Source organism: Mixophyes fleayi, chromosome 8, assembly GCF_038048845.1.
Source record: "Mixophyes fleayi isolate aMixFle1 chromosome 8, aMixFle1.hap1, whole genome shotgun sequence".
Lineage (NCBI taxonomy): Eukaryota > Metazoa > Chordata > Amphibia > Anura > Limnodynastidae > Mixophyes > Mixophyes fleayi.
The window spans coordinates 23,411,751-23,429,479 of record NC_134409.1 but is presented as its reverse complement, the minus strand read 5'-3'; the positions used below and the strand labels follow the sequence as shown (position 1 = coordinate 23,429,479).

Below are 17,729 nucleotides of genomic sequence, written 5' to 3'. Positions count from 1 at the left end.
TGGGCAAGAGACTGAATGTGAGGGGCAAATGAGAGGGAGGAGTCAAGAATGACATAGGCAGCGGGGTTGGAGAACAGAAGGTATAGTGGTGATAGAGGTCGGGAGGGGAGGAGACTCTTGATGGAGGGAAGACAATGAGTTCAGTTTTGGCCATATTAAGTTTGAGAAAGCATAATGACATCCAGGTGGAGATGGCGGAGAGGCAGCTGGACACAAAAGAGAGGAAAGAAGGGTAGAGATCAAGAGATGAGAGGTAGAGTTGAGTGTCGTCTGCATAGAGATGGTGCTGGAGGCAGAAGGAACTGATGAGTTAACCCAGGGAGGAGGTACACAGAGAAAAAGCAGAGGGCCAGTGACAGAACCTTGTGGGACTCCTATGGTATGGATGGATGGGGGGGGGGGGGGGGGGAACCAAACATAGAAACAGGGAAGGAGCAGTTGGTGAGGTAGGAGGTGCACCACAAAAGGACGGTGTCAGAAAGGCCAATGGTGTGAAGGATATGGAGTAGTAGAGAGTGATATATGGTATCAATGGCCGCAGAGAGGTCCAGGAGGATAAGCAGGGAAAAGTGGCCCCTGTATTTGACCGAGAGATTATCAAGGCACTTATCTGACGATTTTGAGCGTATTGTGCACAAATTCACTCTGCACATGCCCACAAATATGTCAGTGAACGCACTCCTGTTGTGTGCGCTTACAAGCGCAAAGGAAACCTACTAGTCTACGATTTCGGGAAGTGAACTGGGCGGGGAAGGGCCATTTTGCCCAAGTCAGTGTACAATGTACAGTACACAATAGGAATGTGCCAAACTCGAGCACGCATCCACATCCGAATCATGCCTTACACTCATCAAACTTACATGTAATTTTTTCCGTATCTCTTGCTCCAGCTAAAGGGCTAGTCTAAGTCCTGATCAGTAGTAATGGCAGTCTCGAATGCATGCTGTAACATGTGCTTGCAATCAGGAGCAACTGTAAAATGTATTTTTATGTTCAGTCGTCATTAACAACATTCTAATAAATGTATTTCATGTAAAAAAATAAATAAACTTTTTAACTGTTTTATCATTTTTGCCCATATTATTACCATGTGACATTAATTCAATATTTTTTATTTATTTTCCTGTGCGTTCTTTTGAGAATTTATAATCCACATATGTATTGGACATATCCTGCATTGTCTTGTGTAGTAAAGCAGCGCAGGCCTTCACCTGACTTCAACAGTGGACGCATCTTGAGATCCGTGCCTTGATGAATTCGGTAGCACGCAGAGCCGAATAACGTGCATAGAATATTGAGCGCGAGTTGCATTCAGAACACGTGCCTTCATAAATCAGGCCCATAGTGAGCAAAATTTGCTTTTCCCACAATGCCATCCTGTCGAGCCTTCATGTTAGCGTGTCCGTACAAATGGATGTATCTGCATAAAAACAGGTGCATGGCGTCACACAGCGAGCGGAATCTTCTGATTCGTATATGAACACTAGATTGACTACTCAGTGCTGTTATTTACTTCTTACAACAAGTTTGGTGATGAGGAGAGTTCAATGAATAGAATCATACGAATCACATAAAATAATTTAAGCTTGTCAATACAGATTACATCTTAAAATATTATTGAAGGAACTATTTATAATCCATATTAAAAAAAAAGTATACGTGTGGAAAAATACAATGATTTTAGACATTCTTCTGTTACATCTTCTCTATTCTTGCTGCTAGTCTTCTCCCTCATTAACCTCAGGAGGTGAACGTATCAAGCTGCGTGTTTCCGGCGGTTTTGAAAAGTGGAGACCTTGCCTATAGCAAGCAGTCAGATTTTAATTATCATTTATTTAGTACGTTCTACAAAATGATAGCTAGAATCTGACTGGTTGCTATAGGCAACATCTCCACCTTTCTAACCTGCAGCTTGATGCATTTACCCTCTGGAGTCTCATTGTTACTGGTGGTCTGAATTGTGATCACAACACCAGCTCACGGGTCCTGGGACACGTTAAACATTTAAACTAGTGTTCCTAAAGGGATTTTATCCATATATTTATGAAGAATAGTCAACATCCAATATTAAGACCTCTATATACTGGCAAGCGTAATAGCTGGAGAGAAACATATTTTTACTTAAGTCTAATGACACATAATAGGGAGCAGAGTATGTACCCATTGATCCTCGATTATTAAGACCTCATTGCTGAATTTGAGTTTGGAGACACTCACTATTTCAGCTTATTCCCTTCAGTTCTGCTATCTATACTCTCATCCTACCCTTTTCAACCGAGAAGCTGAAAAATTCTTTAGATAGACCAGGTAATGATAGCTGCTAATGACAAGTGAGAGGAGAGACCTGTTAGAATTAATAAATTAGGCATTGAAACAGTTAAATATAAAAGTTGAAAAGATTTTGCTAACAAGCCTGACCAATTTTAAGTTTTGTTATGCAGGGAACAAAAGCAACTTTATTAGAAAAACAAAACAAAATGCAGATGTTTATATTGTATAAATGTGGTGCCGAAACATTAGTTAGTACATTCACACAGCCCCCGCTAGAAATCAGGTCATGGGTCCCGTAGCCGCTTGAGGACAGGGAAAATTTCACCGGGCAGGAGGGAAACAGCGGGATTTCTTCTGAGTAAGTAAATATTGCAAAAATAGGCGGGTCAGGAGGGAGTAGAAGAGGGATTAGGAAGCAGTGGAGGTGAGGGGCATCATCCCTGATGGGGAAGGGCATCTATAAAAGCAGAAGGTACGCTCATCTCAAGTTGCGAGTCAGGTTGCAGAAGGGTGCGGAGTGTTATTGCCATTGTATCCTGGAGCTGGCCAATCCAATACATAAGTAATGACAAATTCAGCCCGGGTGAGTTAAATGTAGGGGCAATGCCAACATCTAAAGGAAGTTGGAGTGAAGGGGGGGTTGCCCCTATGGTGTGGAATGCCTCCGAACCGGTCCAGTAGGGCGACTGTGTGGAGGAGGCCCTTAGTGAAAGTAGTCACTGCCAAGGTAAGAGTCTGAAGAAACACATCAAGGGCTAAATGTATCAAGCTGAGAGTTTTCCAGCAGGTTTGAAAAACCAATCAGATTCTAGCTATTATTTATTTAGTATATTCTACAAAATGACAGCTAGAATCTGATTGGTTGCTATAGGCAACATCTCCACTTTTCAAACCCGCTGGAAAACTCTCAGCTTGATACATTTACCCTCAAGGGTTAATCTGATGATATCTCAATGAACATTGATAGTGTGCGAATGCTTGAGGGAATATCTGTGCTTATAAGATCCAGTCAGTGTCATCATGCCCTGATCTATTGGTGATCCTGCATTAACTGTACAGTACTGATAAAAACTTAAGTGTTAAAAAAAACACAAGTTCATGCTGGTTAAATCATCTGCTGCTTATAGAGAATATGAAGTGTATAATGAAAAGACTGAAATGTTATCATCTTAGCCGTATCATTTCCACCAGCTACAGGCAGGTGTAAGGGCCAACTGATAGTGATGACTGTCATAGCACAGTCTGTGTGTTAAAAACTACATGTATGTGTGCCACTAGCTAGTACAGAACATGCAAGTATGTACAGTACACATTAAAGACATCCTGATTTCTGTATTTAAAAAACACATTTTTTTAAGAAATATAGCATTATATGTTTGTAATTTCTTTTATAAAATATTTTTTTTTTGCATTCTGATGGGATTTTATATTGCACATATGCATCGTGCGTATCCTGTGTTCTGTTTGTCTACATACAGCAAGTAATGTTTAGCCAGAGTCTACTTATATCAAGATTCAAATGGAAACACATCTTGAAATCCACTTGTACCTGAATACGGCGCACGTACGCTCAAGTTCTGTAAGAATACAACTTGCATGTAGGTTGTGTTCGAAGATGAATCAGGTCCCCCTGTGTCAGCCAGCTAGATCCCCTTCTTTCAAAGAACCTTTTTACACCCTGTTGGTCAGGTAATGAACTGGAAGGGGATTTAGCCAGCTCACAATGATGTGTCTAGATCCCCTTCAGCTAAGGTACCTGGTACATTCGTTGCATGGAAAATAGCATACACTATACCTGTTTCTCCTAGATTCTCTTCTCTTAAGTGATCATTTGTACCCCAGAGTGCAGAAATCAATTTAAGTGTTGGAATTTAACCAGGTCACACTTAGGCATAAATTTATCAAGCTGCAGGTTTGAAAAAGTGGAGATGTTGCCTATAGCAACCAGATTCTAGCTATCATTTATTTTTTTTTAGCATTAATCGTTTTTATTGAGATTTGTTAAGTTTAGCTATCATTTATTTAGTACATTCTACAAAATAACAGCTAGAATCTGATTGGTTGCTATGGGCAACATCTCCAATTTTTCAAACCCACAGCTTGATAAATTTACTCCTTACCCTCTTAGATTATTGAGGTTGTTTGGAGTAATGGTAATATCAGTACAAAATAACTTGAAATTGATAGTATAATATGTGGTGTGTGGTGTGCCTTGGGTTTCTAGCCATTAATTTTTTATTTTGATAAAATGTGCATAGTTTCTCTTCTGGTTATGAATGATGCATATGGATGTGTACACAAGATAATCTTAGAGTGAGAAACGAAGGAATTGAAGATACAGGGCCAGAAATTGATGGAAGCGACATCAAGAAATCAAAAGGTCAAGTTAAAGTAAGGGAGAACCCAGGAGAAAAGTTATTTACAATTATTATTTTTGTGCTTGAACCTTAATACATATACAGTAGAAAATATGTTTTCTTTCACAAAACAAATTTCAGCGTACCAGCTGTGAATATGAAATGATTGTCAGACTAAAAAAAAAACAAAAAACCCTATACGCATTTAATAAGACAATCCTAATCTGGCACATGGTTCTATTAATACATTGGCAAATTATGTTTTATGTCAATATTTTGAGATTCTTTTAAGACAGAAGATGAAAGAGTGAAGGTCTCTTCCACATAGGTCACAGATAGACATGTAATAGATGTCTAATCTACATGGGGTGGGGTTAAGTTGAGACTTCTCTTCCAGGACTGGTGGCTTATAACCAAAAGAAACTGTTCTATGTAAAAAACCGAGGTGTTTGTCCCTGTTGTGGTCAGCGGTCCTATGTGAGTAAGTTACTGTACATTTGTACATTGTGAACTACTGTGCACTATTTTCGGGGTGTAGTACCTATTAAAGGTACTGACTACCCCAACACAGACTAAGACGATTCCGAAGGACTACCCCGACCTGAAAAAAAGACTACTTACCATGATCCAGATGACTTCATGTGACAATCCGATCTGTTGCCGACTGTGGAAAAGGACTTCATGTGAAAACGCAACTCCTCTTAAAGCGGCAATGGACGGACCCTGTTGTCATTCATGTAAGTATTATTTTACGGGGTTAGAGGTATTAGAGTTAGGAGTTAAGGTTAGGGTTAACCTTACCTGTACAATACTTACCCGGCTTGTAAAGGTAACCTTAACTCCTAAACCTAATACCCCCAACCCCTAAAATAATACTTACATTACATGAATGACAGCCGTCCGTCCATTGCCACTTTAAGAAGAGTCGCTTTTTCACATGACGTCATTTTCCAGTCGGCAAAAGGTCGGGTCATCACATGAAATCATCTGGATCATGGTAAGTAGTCTTTTCTTCAGGTCACGGTAGTACTTCTTCGGAATTCTCGTGTCGTCTTAGTCCGTGTCGGGGTATTCAGTATCGTTAAACTGACTACCACCACTATTTTCAACGAAACCTCACAGACCGGCTTATGGCATGATATCAGCACTGAATAATCTATTTTATTATTTGAATAATCACTGCAAGACAATGAACGAGCTGGTCTGGTCGGCAGCCTGAGTTAGTCACCCCCTCCTGGTTCCTCCATTGCTGGAGGGGTCGGGGGGGATGGGGGGTTGGAAGAAAACCTTGGTTGGCATAGCAATTACAGTTAAAGTACAGATTTGATATGCTAAAAATGGTTATGTTTTGGTAAAAGTATAGCAGTGGATTACAGATGAAGAACCTGGATGTTGGTGTGTACTACAGGGTTATTTTTATTTATTTCACATAAAGTTTTTTCATAAACTAGGGTTGTGTGTTTTATTTACATTTTGTCTTGTATGTCAAATCCATACTTTATCTGTAAATGCTATGCCATCCAAGGTCCCCACCACCAACCTCGTCTCAATAGAGTATCCAGCCCTGTGCTGACCAGCCTAAAGACGACACTTGACAGATATTGTGTTGAAGAGTTCCAGGGGCAGCATTCAAGAAGGGTTGTAGTCCTGAGGGTGGAGGTATCCTGGAAAGAAATAAAAAGGGTTAGTGTGAGCAGGGGGTTGATATGTACAGAGATTGTGATAACAGATATGACAAGTGGAAATTTATTGGAGAGCACTAATTTCTTTTGTGGTGAAACACTGCAGAAATAATAGGATTCTTATATTTCCGATAAATACTTTTCTCTTAGTCCATTGGGGGACACCAGGAAAACATTGGGGTTTACCTCTCTCCTGTTATTCCTTCCCCGGATACAAACACATTGAACTTGTAAAATTGGGTAAAAGTGTGAACAGCGGACCAGATAGCCACCCGACTCATGCTGCGCCGCCCAGTAAGCACTCACCGACATGGTGGAGTAAGCCTGAAAATTCTTCGTAAGCCCTGCAATAAGCCTGATGGATCACAGACGGTATAGAAATAGTAACCTTAGAGACTGGCCAGTCCCTCTTGTAAATATCATAGAGGACCAAAAGATCCTCAGCTTGAGCCCAACACACATATGTGCGCAAAGCTCTGACCACATTTAAAGAATGAAGAGCGCTCTCATCCTCAGAGGACCTACTCTTGACCAGAGCCGGAATCCCAATATCCTGATTAATATGGGATGTGGACACCACTTTAGGTTGGAAGGAAGGTTTGTTCCGAAGAACCGCCATATCCTCATGGAAAACCAGAAGAGGAGATTTGCAGGACAGGGCTGCAAGCTCTGAAACTCTCCTAGTTGTAAAATGGTCAAAAAGGAAGACAGTCTTCCAATTAAGGAATTTCACATCCACAATCCAAAGGTTCCATAGTGAAATGCTGCCAAGGATTCAATACCAAATTTAAATCCGAAGGAGCCAGTGGAGATACATATGGGGGGTTGTACATAGCCTGTGGCGACTATGGCCGGGTCCCGTGAAGGAATCCAGTGTTGGCATTGAGGGGCGGCAGCAAAAGCACTCACTCGGTACCTCAGACCCCCCAATACGAGCAGCACACAACCTTCCGTGCTGTGCGCTGTAACGCTGCACTTGCAGACTCTGGAGATCACAGAGAGCCAGTAAAATTAAAAAACAACAACAAAAGTAAAAGAAGATACTAAATAAAGGAAAACAGGCTTTAAGGAAGCCCCTGTAATAAAAAAAAAACCATGAACTGAAATTTTGGGCACTTATTCTAAACTGAAGGCCTAACAGTAGAGAGGGAGAAGCGTCAGTGAACTTCTAAGATGTCCTCTCGACATCGCAACACTATACCCCAAAGTTTCCAAGTGTCCCCCAATGGATGCCTGAGAAATCACAAAAATTATAGTTATGGATAAATGAGAAGGCTGAAGTATAACACATAAAGAAGTGCCTAAAAAAAAAAGATGTACTATTGTTTCTGAAGGTTGAAAATGGGGTTTTATTTTTGTGAGATAAATCGTTTATGTACAGTGTTGTGACAAAAACAATTATACTCATGTCAGGTAATGGTAGATAACATCTGACTAGGTCCGGTACGTTAAAAAAAATCCCAACATTTATGGCAATAGTTGTCTCTGTATTATTATCTCACTTGACAGAAAGATTCTTTTCCACAAAAGCTGCCTCTTTTCATTTTGAAGTAAGATGTGTCGGTATTGTGGCAGTAGGGGGATGTAAGGGAAAAGCTAGTGAGCAGTGGGGCCTGTGAGGTTAAAGATAGTGAACATGTGTCATATGGAATGACAGAGAAAAGCTGGTGTCAGGTTATTGGCCGTTGAGGGGGCTGCCCCCTCTGCCAACAGTCTTTGCTCACCTATGCCCCCTTTGCCCACAGGCTTTGTTCACCCATGCCCCTCTGCCCACAGGCTTTGAACACCCATGCCCCCTCTGCCCACATGATTTGCTCACCCATGCCCCCTCTGCCCACAGGCTTTGCTCACCCATGCCCCCTCTGCCCACAGGCATTGATCACCCATGCCCCCTCTGCCCACATGATTTGCTCACCCATGCCCCCTTTGCCCACATGATTTGCTCACCCATGCCCCCTCTGCCCACAGGATTTGCTCACCCATGCCCCCTCTGCCCACATGCTTTGCTCATCCATGCCCCCTCTGCCCACATGCTTTGCTCATCCATGCCCCCTCTGCACACAGGCTTTGATCACCCATGCCCCCTCTGCCCACATGATTTGCTCACCCATGCCCCCTCTGCCCACATGATTTGATCACCCATGCCCCCTCTGCCCACATGATTTGCTCACCCATGCCACCTCTGCCCACAGGCTTTGCTCACCCATGCCCCCTTTGCCCACAGGCTGTGCTCACTCATGCCCCCTCTGCCCACATGCTCTGCTCACCCATGCCCCCTCTGCTCACAGGCTTTGCTCACCCATGCCCCCTCTGCCCACATGCTTTGCTCACCCATGCCCCCTCTGCCCACAGGCTTTGTTCACCCATGTTCCCTCTGCCCACAGGCTTTGTTCACCCATGTTCCCTCTGCCCACAGGCTTTGCTCACCCATGCCCCCTCTGTCTACAGGCTTTGCTCACCCATGCCCACTCTGCCTACAGGATTTGTTCACCCATGTTCCCTCTGCCCACAGGCTTTGCTCACCCATGCCCCCTCTGCCTACAGGCTTTGCTCACCCATGCCCCCTCTGCCTACAGGCTTTGCTCACCCATGCCCCCTCTGCCCACATGCTCTGCTCACCCATGCCCCCTCCGCCCACATGATTTGCTCACCCATGCCCCCTCTGCCTACAGGCTTTGCTCACCCATGCCCCCTCTGCCTACAGGCTTTGCTCACCCATGCCCCCTCTGCCCACATGCTCTGCTCACCCATGCCCCCTCCGCCCACATGATTTGCTCACCCATGCCCCCTCTGACCACATGCTCTGCTCACTCATGCCCCCTCCCCATCACATTACCCCTTCTTCTTAACTTTTTCTCCACCAGTCACTTCCAGCTACACAGGAACAGGAAGATAAGCAGCAAACTCTGCACTGTGTACCACGTGACTGCTGCAGTCACATGACCTAGTGATGTCACGTGAATGCTGCAGTCACATGACCTGGTGATGTCACAGTGACGTGGACAGGATCTAGCCACCACGGTAAATAAACAGGTTGGAGCTTGGGAGAGATCTGGGTTTGTGACGTTTGAAAGTACATTTATCTCTTTAATTCTGTTTAGCTTCTGTTACTCATTTTCCGTTCTGTAGCCGAACTCTGCAGCTGTGGTTGAATACAGAGCTCAGACAGGTAAGATCCACAACAGTTAGTGAGTCCCAGGTTTAATCTGCTTTAATTGAACAGTGTGACCAAATGATGTATATAACGAGCATATAACGTGCAGGTGGAGTGGGCTTCTTAAATCTTCTTTCAAAGGCACTACAATTAGTGGTTTTGAAAAGTGTTATTTGTTCTCTGCAGCTAAAACGATTTTTTTTTTTTTTAACTTCAGCAGTAGGAGAGACAGATTTTGGATTACTCAGAAGGCAGAGTATTGGGCACTGCTTGTAGCATGCCCCCTCCGATTGCTTGTCCCCAGCACCCAACTTCCTTCCTTCTTATGTTCCCCTGATGCTGATCCTTGTAGATGAATTTGGGGATTTAGACTTCTTAAAATAAATTATGCTAAATTTGTGCTCCTAGCCTGAACATTTCTGAACAGGTGACTTCAGGGGGTTTATCTACTAAACCAGCTATTCTCTGCGCTTTTCAATTTTTTTTTTTTTATTTTTTTTTTTTTTTGAAACGTCAATTTTATTAAAGACAAAATGGCATTTTTTTCTTTAATAAAATAGCTGTTTACAAAAAATAAATAAAAATACACTATATTGTTCTTTTAAAACTACACTATCATTAGAAAAGGTCTTCAAGCAAAGAAAGTATTGGCAATGACCTTTTTTGTCCACTACGGTTAAGACTTTATAATAAGAAAGTACACTCTCTAAGTAATTATAGATGTAGTGAGTCACATTGATTACAGTTAAAAGGATGTAATTAATGGTAGTCACTGAACATGCATTGAGGGCTGCCTATGATCCAAGGGCTGCGATACTATTGCAACTTGCCAAAGCAGTCCACAGTTTCTGTCATCTTATATCATTTTACTGAAGACTATCTATAACACGTTAGTGCCTGCCCTTGTGAAATAAATATATATTAACATATTTTAACAGAAACTTTAGCAGTAGTCTATTTATTAACCTTTATGCACAATAATTTACCATAATGTTATTTTCCAGAAGCACCTGTTCTGAAAGAAGATGACAAGGCATGGAAAAAATTGTACAGCTGGGGCTGTCTACACTTACTATGAGAAACGGAAAGATACTGGTTTGTATAACTATGTAATTATATCTTTAAACCGTTTGCTATATAAAAAGCCTTGTTACAGTATATTTTTATTAAAAGTATTGATCATAGTTTTTTGTTTATTAAAATATATATATATTACACATTTTTAATATTTAAGAATAATTTGAATCTCTTGGGCATACATTGTTACAGTTTACAGGTTTTACTGCTGCTTTTGCTATTTATGAATATAACATGTATGATGTTGTTGACAAGTTTTCAACATAGTCCAGAATAACAGCGACACCTGTAGGCTGCAGGTATGAACTGCACAGCACCAACTCAGCAATTTATCTACTTTGTTAAATCTCAGCAGCAACATTGTCTTTTCTTGTCCCCTCAGCTGCCTCTGGATATGGAACGCAGACTGTTCGACTCAGCAGAGATGCTGTGAAAGATTTTGATTGTTGTTGTTTGTCCTTACAACCATGTAAAGATCCTGTAGTAACGTAAGTATTGTTTTAAATTTATACAAAATCGTTTTAGCTTTATAATCATATGCTGTGTTAAATTTGAATGGGAGGGAGCAATGGTTCGGTACACAGAATCAGGTAGCAGTTCTCTGCTAACTGGATTTACATGTCTGATATGCGTGGCCTTATGGATTATAATTAAGGTGTGAAATTCAGTCCATTTGATCTTCCTGTCCTATCTGATGCTCTCTTTGGAGAACATTTAGTCACGGACTACACATTTTCATGGGCAGGGGAAGGAAAGGCCAATTATATGCTATAAACACATGATAACCAAGATATTAAAGCTTGGATTGTAATAACACAACAGTACGATGAGCAAAAAAATATGTATGTTCTAATGAAATGCATTTTTATTTTTCATTCTATTTAATGTACGCAACATACTAAAGGAAAGCTAAGGTAGGGACATTAACTCCCCAAGTAACCTAATGCAATAATAAGTTGTATTGTTCTAACTTATTGTCTAAAAACTTGAAACTTTTTTTTTTTATCCATGCACCTCAGTCTGACCCTGTACTTTGACTAAATTGCACAAGAGATGCTGTTTGGTGAGTGTAAAGTACTATTATTCATCATCATAATATCTACTTACAGGCCGGACGGATACATCTATGAGAAAGAAGCAATTCTTGAGTATATCTTGCACCAGAAAAGAGAGATTGCTCGGCAGATGAAGGTCATTTTTTTTTTTATTTATTTTTGTTTTAAAATCTGGGGCCCTATGAAACTTTCCAAGAGAATTAAATGATCCCATAGATTGTAAGCTTGTGAGCAGGGCCCTTTATTACTGTAATTGCTCCCAATTGTAAAGTGCGACAGAATCTTCTGGTGCTATATAAATAAGTGTTGATGATGATGATGAAATTATTTTGGCGAGATCTTCAAATTAGCGACTTATGTAGCCTGAATACATTTTGAGATATTTAAGAACACCAGTTAACAAGAAAACAATTGTTGTTTTCTGTAGTAACCAGTCAAATATTGTCTCTTATTTTTTAAACTGCACTGGAAAAATCATGCTATGGGCATCATCCCCATCTTCCTGTGCTCCAGTTTACATAAATGTCCCCCAGTATCTCTATGGTTATGCAAATCACTACTAGGTGTCATTTTCATGAATTCTCACATGTAAAGGTTGTTGAATCATTAGATAGCAATACACACATGATGTTGACAAGTTTTCAAAATAGTCCAGAATAATAGAGGCACCTGTAGGCTGCAAGTATGAACTACACACCACCAACTCTAATATCTTTATTAATGTACAATGCTCACCAACATGTGTCTTGTAGCCCTTAGCAACCGATCAGAAGCTGTCATTTTTCTAGTACAGGTTAGAACAGTGATGAGCGTCAGGCGGCCCTCTGATTCTTCATCTGTGGTCCCAGCTCCTTTCCTGCTTTGTCAGATTTCATATAGCTTTTAACACTTGTTTATAATGCCTACCGATGTGTTATTACAGATGGGTGCCTCTTTCTTTGATTAAATGTATTGTTTTAACTTATTACTTAGATTACGGGTAATGTAAGGTCACTTTTCATCATCGTCAGCTATTTATATAGCGCCACTGATTCCGCAGTGCTGTACAGAGAGCTCACTTACATCAATTCCTGCCCTATTGGAGCTTACAGTCTAAATTCCCTAACATACAGACACAGGTCAATTTAATAGCAGCCAATTAATCCCCCCTAAGTGTATCTGGTTGTCCATCACTGGGTTAGAAAATAAAAGCAGGTTGACAAGGGTTACAGCGCGTTTCTGTATATTGCACCGTGTTGGTTACTGAAGAACATTTTTGGCCTTCACACCAATATAATGACGTCATTGAACAGTATGGTGTAAACTTCTGCTTGGTGTTTGCTATGGACTGTGGTGCCTTTGTGTGATTTGTACTGTGTGTAGTGTATAAATGTCTTGGCTTCCCTTCTGTTTCACAGGCATATGATAAACAGAAAAATGAGAAGAAAGCAGAAATGGAGGAATTAAATAAAGCTGCCAAAGAATCCAAAATGAAAGGGTTTCTCGATAAAGAAATGTCCATCATCAGTAAACCACTGAATCCTTTCACAAAGAAACCAGGTAATGTCCAAGTCTCGCCTGTCCGAGAACGTAGATTACTCCCGGTAGTAACTCTTCTTGAGTGATTGGGGGTTTGTGGATTATAGAATGTAGGGTTCTACTTACACTACTAGAAAAAGAACAGTGTTACTATAAACATATTATATTTTTTTATTGTGTTTGCTTATACTTTTTTATTTTCTTGTAGAGAGCAGCGGAGCTGTAGCAGAGGCGAGCAGCAGTAAGAGTAATGAGGATAAGAATAAGCAGCTACCCAGCTTTTGGATCCCATCACTAACACCAGAAGCAAAATCAACACTTGTAAAGAAACCAGTGAGTTTTCATTTTTTTTTCTACATTGATCAACAATCTTAAAAGATATTTGAGCTCCAAAACTGACCATGAAGGTAAAATTCACTGCTTTAGTGTTTACTTTTTTAACAGAGCGGCAGTGGACAGTCAAGTTAAGTATTGCCTCCCCACTGCATTACAAACAGCTGCCGCTCATACCGCATCTTTGGGACAGTGTCCTGATGGGATCTCATTTAGACCAAAAAGCTGAGACTGCAGTCATTTGAGTTACTGTGACATCGCTGCATTAATCGACCAATCCGCACAATGCATTTCCGCAAAGCAAGTCTGCCCAGCCGTCAGTCATTCTGTGTCTGTGCTGTTAAACTAGCATATCTGCCTAACATGGCAGCCTGCTGCAGAGGGGTGACCTAGAGCATGGCAGATAAATATATATATATATATTTCAATATAAACACTCCAGCTCTATAATTAAAGGATGTGTATTACTATGCTGAATAATCTAGACAGGGTGTTGCTTACTCTTTAAAGTGGAAGTCTATACAAATTAAAACCCTTATTTCGTAACTACATGTAAGAGACCTCTATTAATACATATGAAAGTGGTACCGCAGACTTCAGTTCTCTGGTGTTGGCTTTAGCTGCCCAGGAGCTGCCATACATTGCCGTAATGTTGTCCTACCGCTCACACGCTTCTGCGATCACTTTAAATTGTCTGCTTGGCTCACAGTTATACTGAATCAATAATGGAATGAATGAAATCTTTATTAGGGAATATAGTCTGCCACCACAGGTGGGCGGACCAGCTTAATACTATATACATACACTACAGTGTGAATGGATTTAGACTATAGCCATCTTGAACCAACAGGTGCATTCAAAGACACATTTATTGTCTGCAGGGAATGATCATTGAACTATAATATATATAATAATCCTGCCTTTGTATCCTAGTGATATATTAGCAGTTTCTATTACAATCATTACCCTTTTAAAGAAATTAGACAGAAGGATCTGTTATACAGATTATAGAGAGAATTTTCTGATCGCCAAATAAAGAAAACATGTGATAGATCTTATGGAGCGTTGTGATTGAAAACAAATGGCAATTTTCATTCATTAACAGTAATGACAATAGAGCATAACAGTTGGCAAGTGACAAGCTGGATTGATTTGCCAGTTCTATTCCAGAATCGGCAGAGCCCCCAAGAAATATGACTGTAGAGGGGAGGAGGGTGCTTTTGCTAACACCCATTACTAATAATGCTAAACTTCAACCTCCCCTCCAACATACCAAACACTAATTTTTAAGAAAAAAATAAACTTTGTGCTATTTCTGCATTGCCAAGCAGTTAGTTGAACAACATACTGTATATTATATATAACTGGTAATATTAGTGATTGTATTGGCCCTGGCATTAACTATGAAAACCGTAAGAAGTCATTGGTCAGCAGAATCTGTTTTCATAAAGATCTCAAAACTTCTGTCAGTTGGTTCTATAAGAATGTTTGTGATTGTAAAACGTGATGTCTTCTGTCTGTGACCTTGCAAGTCACAACTGGTACAATACGTAATTATGAGTAACACAAAGATATGTCTCTGTATAATGTGTGCGCCATACTGACTCTTCTCCATGTGGTACAGGACAAGACGGTTTATTGCCCCATGAGTGGGAGGCCTCTGAAGATGAAAGACTTTGTCACTGTGAAGTTTACTCTGGTAGATGAAGCGGTGGATCGCGTGGGTCTCATAAACCGACAAGACCGATACGTGTGTGCAGTGACACGGGACATGCTTGGCAACTCCGTTCCATGTGCGGTCCTGCGGCCCTCGTAAGTGTGAGACGATTAAGGGAAGATTTGTATGTTTTATACTTCTTAAATGTGAACTGCTGTAACTCAGGTTTATAATTAACACATACAAATTAATATGCTTGAAAAGCCCTTAAACTATACACTTTCCCAAAGACCGCTGAATTTACCCTTCCTGATTAGACGTGCAGCCACTTGTATAGGGAAAGTCACAATGCGCCCTCTTGGCTATGCCGTGCACTGACTCAATGTTCTTAATTTGCAATTGGTGAGAGCTGATCATTTGCTTTCTGTATTGGGCCCCAATGAAGTATTGTGTGTGTTTTATAAATACAAGAGTACCCACCCTATTTTTTTTATAAACCCTTTCAAGACTCTTGGCGATTTATATGGCCCCATAATATGAGGCATTTCCATGTGTTTTCAGGCTGTGTCATTTTCACCAGGAATAGCTCATTTTTTTGGCTTCTCTTTGTAATGTAAATGCAGCATATCTATTTGCTTTTTGTCAAGTGTAGTCAAACCAAGGTGTGTGTGTATGTGCATATAATATATATATTACACACGTATATATGTTCTTTTTGTTGTTCAGAGGAGCAGTGGTTACACTGGAATGTGTAGAGAAACTCATCAAAAAAGATATGACTGATCCAATCAGTGGAGACAAGCTGAATGAGAAGGACATCATTGTGTTGCAGAGGGTATGTGTTACTACTGTGTCTGCTTTACACCCAATCCCGAACACTGCAAACCTAAAGCATAGCTCCATATATCCAGGCTGGAGGACACTGAGACTTATCATTAAATCCAGATGTAGACTTATCTAGCTGTAGGTTGACTTCGTTGTAGGTCTGTTTTAACCAGTGTCCGAGCACCTACTGTATTCATTCTTAACCTGCAGGCGTTGTTTTCCAATCCAAGCAGTGTACAGAGTATTTCCGTTCAGCCAACTGATCTGAATTCTACATATTAAACTCTCTCCTGATCACTTTTTTGCTTTGTAATAAAACATTTAACTGGCCCTTCTCCCAGTTGATTTTAGTTTTTCTTAGTCTTTTATAGACCTCTTAAAATGATGTCCATAAATATTTTTGTTTCCAATCTGTTCAGCTACCAATTGCAGTTGAAGGATAATCTGATATATTGATTTTGGATTCTCTCTTTCAGGGTGGGACAGGATTCTCTGGATCTGGAGTACAACTGGAAGCAAAAGAAGCCCGTCCAGTTATGCAGGCGTAATACCGGAACATCTACCGGACTACAGACTAAACCCCCCCCCCCCCCTCTTTCCTCCCCTCTGTTTCATGCATGGCCCGCTCTTCTTTCTTCAGTCATGAATCACAGTTGGCTCTTGTTCACTAAAGTGAATAGAGACCTATGTATATGTTAGAATGGACATTGCAAAATAACAATTTGTTGATGTCATCTTATTTTTGTATGTGTGATAATAAAATCATTGGACATGTAATGGAACAAGTCAGTTCTATGTTTTGCCTGGGGAACAAAAACTCCCATTTATAGAAAGCCACCACTTGTCTATAGCTAGTTTTCTATGTTGCAGATGGGACTGCTATATCGGTGTAGAAGGTAATATACTTTGAGTCATTTGATTTAATACTTTTCATTTTTACTGGTAATTCTATGCAGAAAAAGCTGGTCTGTCACCGCAGCAGGTGTGTGTGTGTGTACTTTTACATTTTGTGTCTAATTGGGTCTATTACAGGTGGCTCTATGTCCTGTACTCTTACTACATGTACTAAGTACGCCATCATTCCTGACAAAAGAGAAGATAAAAAAACTATAAATTATCTTTTTGTAATCCTAATGCAAAAATCACATATAGGGGTGAATTAAGCTGTCTGCAGAGTGCATCCAGAGCGGTCGCAGAGGCAGGCCGGCGATGTAACATCGCAGACTTCCGCCATGCTGGGATACTTTAGTGCCAAGGAATGTGCGCAGCCGCGATGTTCAGCATATTGCACACAATTTATATACCTCCTCCCCTCGGTGTGGTATAATATTGTTCCTGCACAACCTCACTTGCAGTTAGTTAGATTGAGCCACTATTTGTTATTCATAAAACAATAAATTGTTTTACACCACATGTGTAGTTAATAGACCGTTTTGTCGTAGGATCTTTGTGTGTCAGGCAACCTCTTGTGACAGTACATGAAGCAGTCTTTGTTCATGAGGCTATTGGCAGAAATAAATGTAGCACTCAAAAGTCCTCATCTGTAAAAGGAAAAAACAGCCTGCAGAGTTCATAAGCTCCTGTCTTTAACATTATATGCTGTTGTAAATGCTGAATCTTGTTAGACAAGGAGTACTTGAAGACACAGTGATCGAAATCCCCTGTCTGACACTAATATAAGTGTTAAGGATGCACTATTGTGCTTGGCTATAATGAGAAGTTGTACGTGCGTTCCTCTGGCTAGTGAGCCTAAATAAAGTCACATTTATCTGTCCGTAGCTGTGGAGCACTGCTTGTAGG

At 40.7% G+C, this 17,729-nt stretch overlaps 1 protein-coding gene across 2 annotated transcripts; it reads left to right on the top strand.

Annotated features, from left to right (window-relative positions):
- Positions 1 to 9,271: 9,271 nt before the first annotated feature.
- On the top strand, positions 9,272 to 16,706 carry NOSIP (nitric oxide synthase interacting protein). 2 transcript variants are annotated; one of them, XM_075182101.1, is made up of 10 exons: positions 9,281 to 9,331; positions 9,412 to 9,479; positions 10,469 to 10,559; positions 10,924 to 11,029; positions 11,651 to 11,732; positions 12,994 to 13,135; positions 13,323 to 13,447; positions 15,072 to 15,259; positions 15,831 to 15,939; positions 16,406 to 16,706. In XM_075182101.1, exons 3-10 carry the CDS (start codon positions 10,490 to 10,492, stop codon positions 16,475 to 16,477), a joined length of 894 nt encoding a protein of 297 aa, XP_075038202.1. In that variant the 5' UTR covers positions 9,281 to 9,331; positions 9,412 to 9,479; positions 10,469 to 10,489; the 3' UTR covers positions 16,478 to 16,706. The 2 variants fall into 2 exon arrangements, with proteins under 2 accessions (XP_075038203.1, XP_075038202.1); XM_075182102.1 differs by lacking the exon at positions 9,412 to 9,479 and having other exon boundaries at positions 9,272 to 9,331.
- The last annotated feature ends 1,023 nt before the right edge of the window (positions 16,707 to 17,729 follow it).

What these genes read in the sequence shown, in the direction of transcription:
- NOSIP (XM_075182102.1), top strand. Translation starts at nt 10,490, where the DNA reads ATGACAAGGCATGGAAAAAATTGTACAGCTGGGGCTGTCTACACTTAC. An exon ending in TGTAAAGATCCTGTAGTAAC is followed by an intron (nt 11,030 to 11,650) that starts GTAAGTATTGTT and finishes ATCTACTTACAG; the next exon opens with GCCGGACGGATACATCTATG. An exon ending in AGATTGCTCGGCAGATGAAG is followed by an intron (nt 11,733 to 12,993) that starts GTCATTTTTTTT and finishes TCTGTTTCACAG; the next exon opens with GCATATGATAAACAGAAAAA.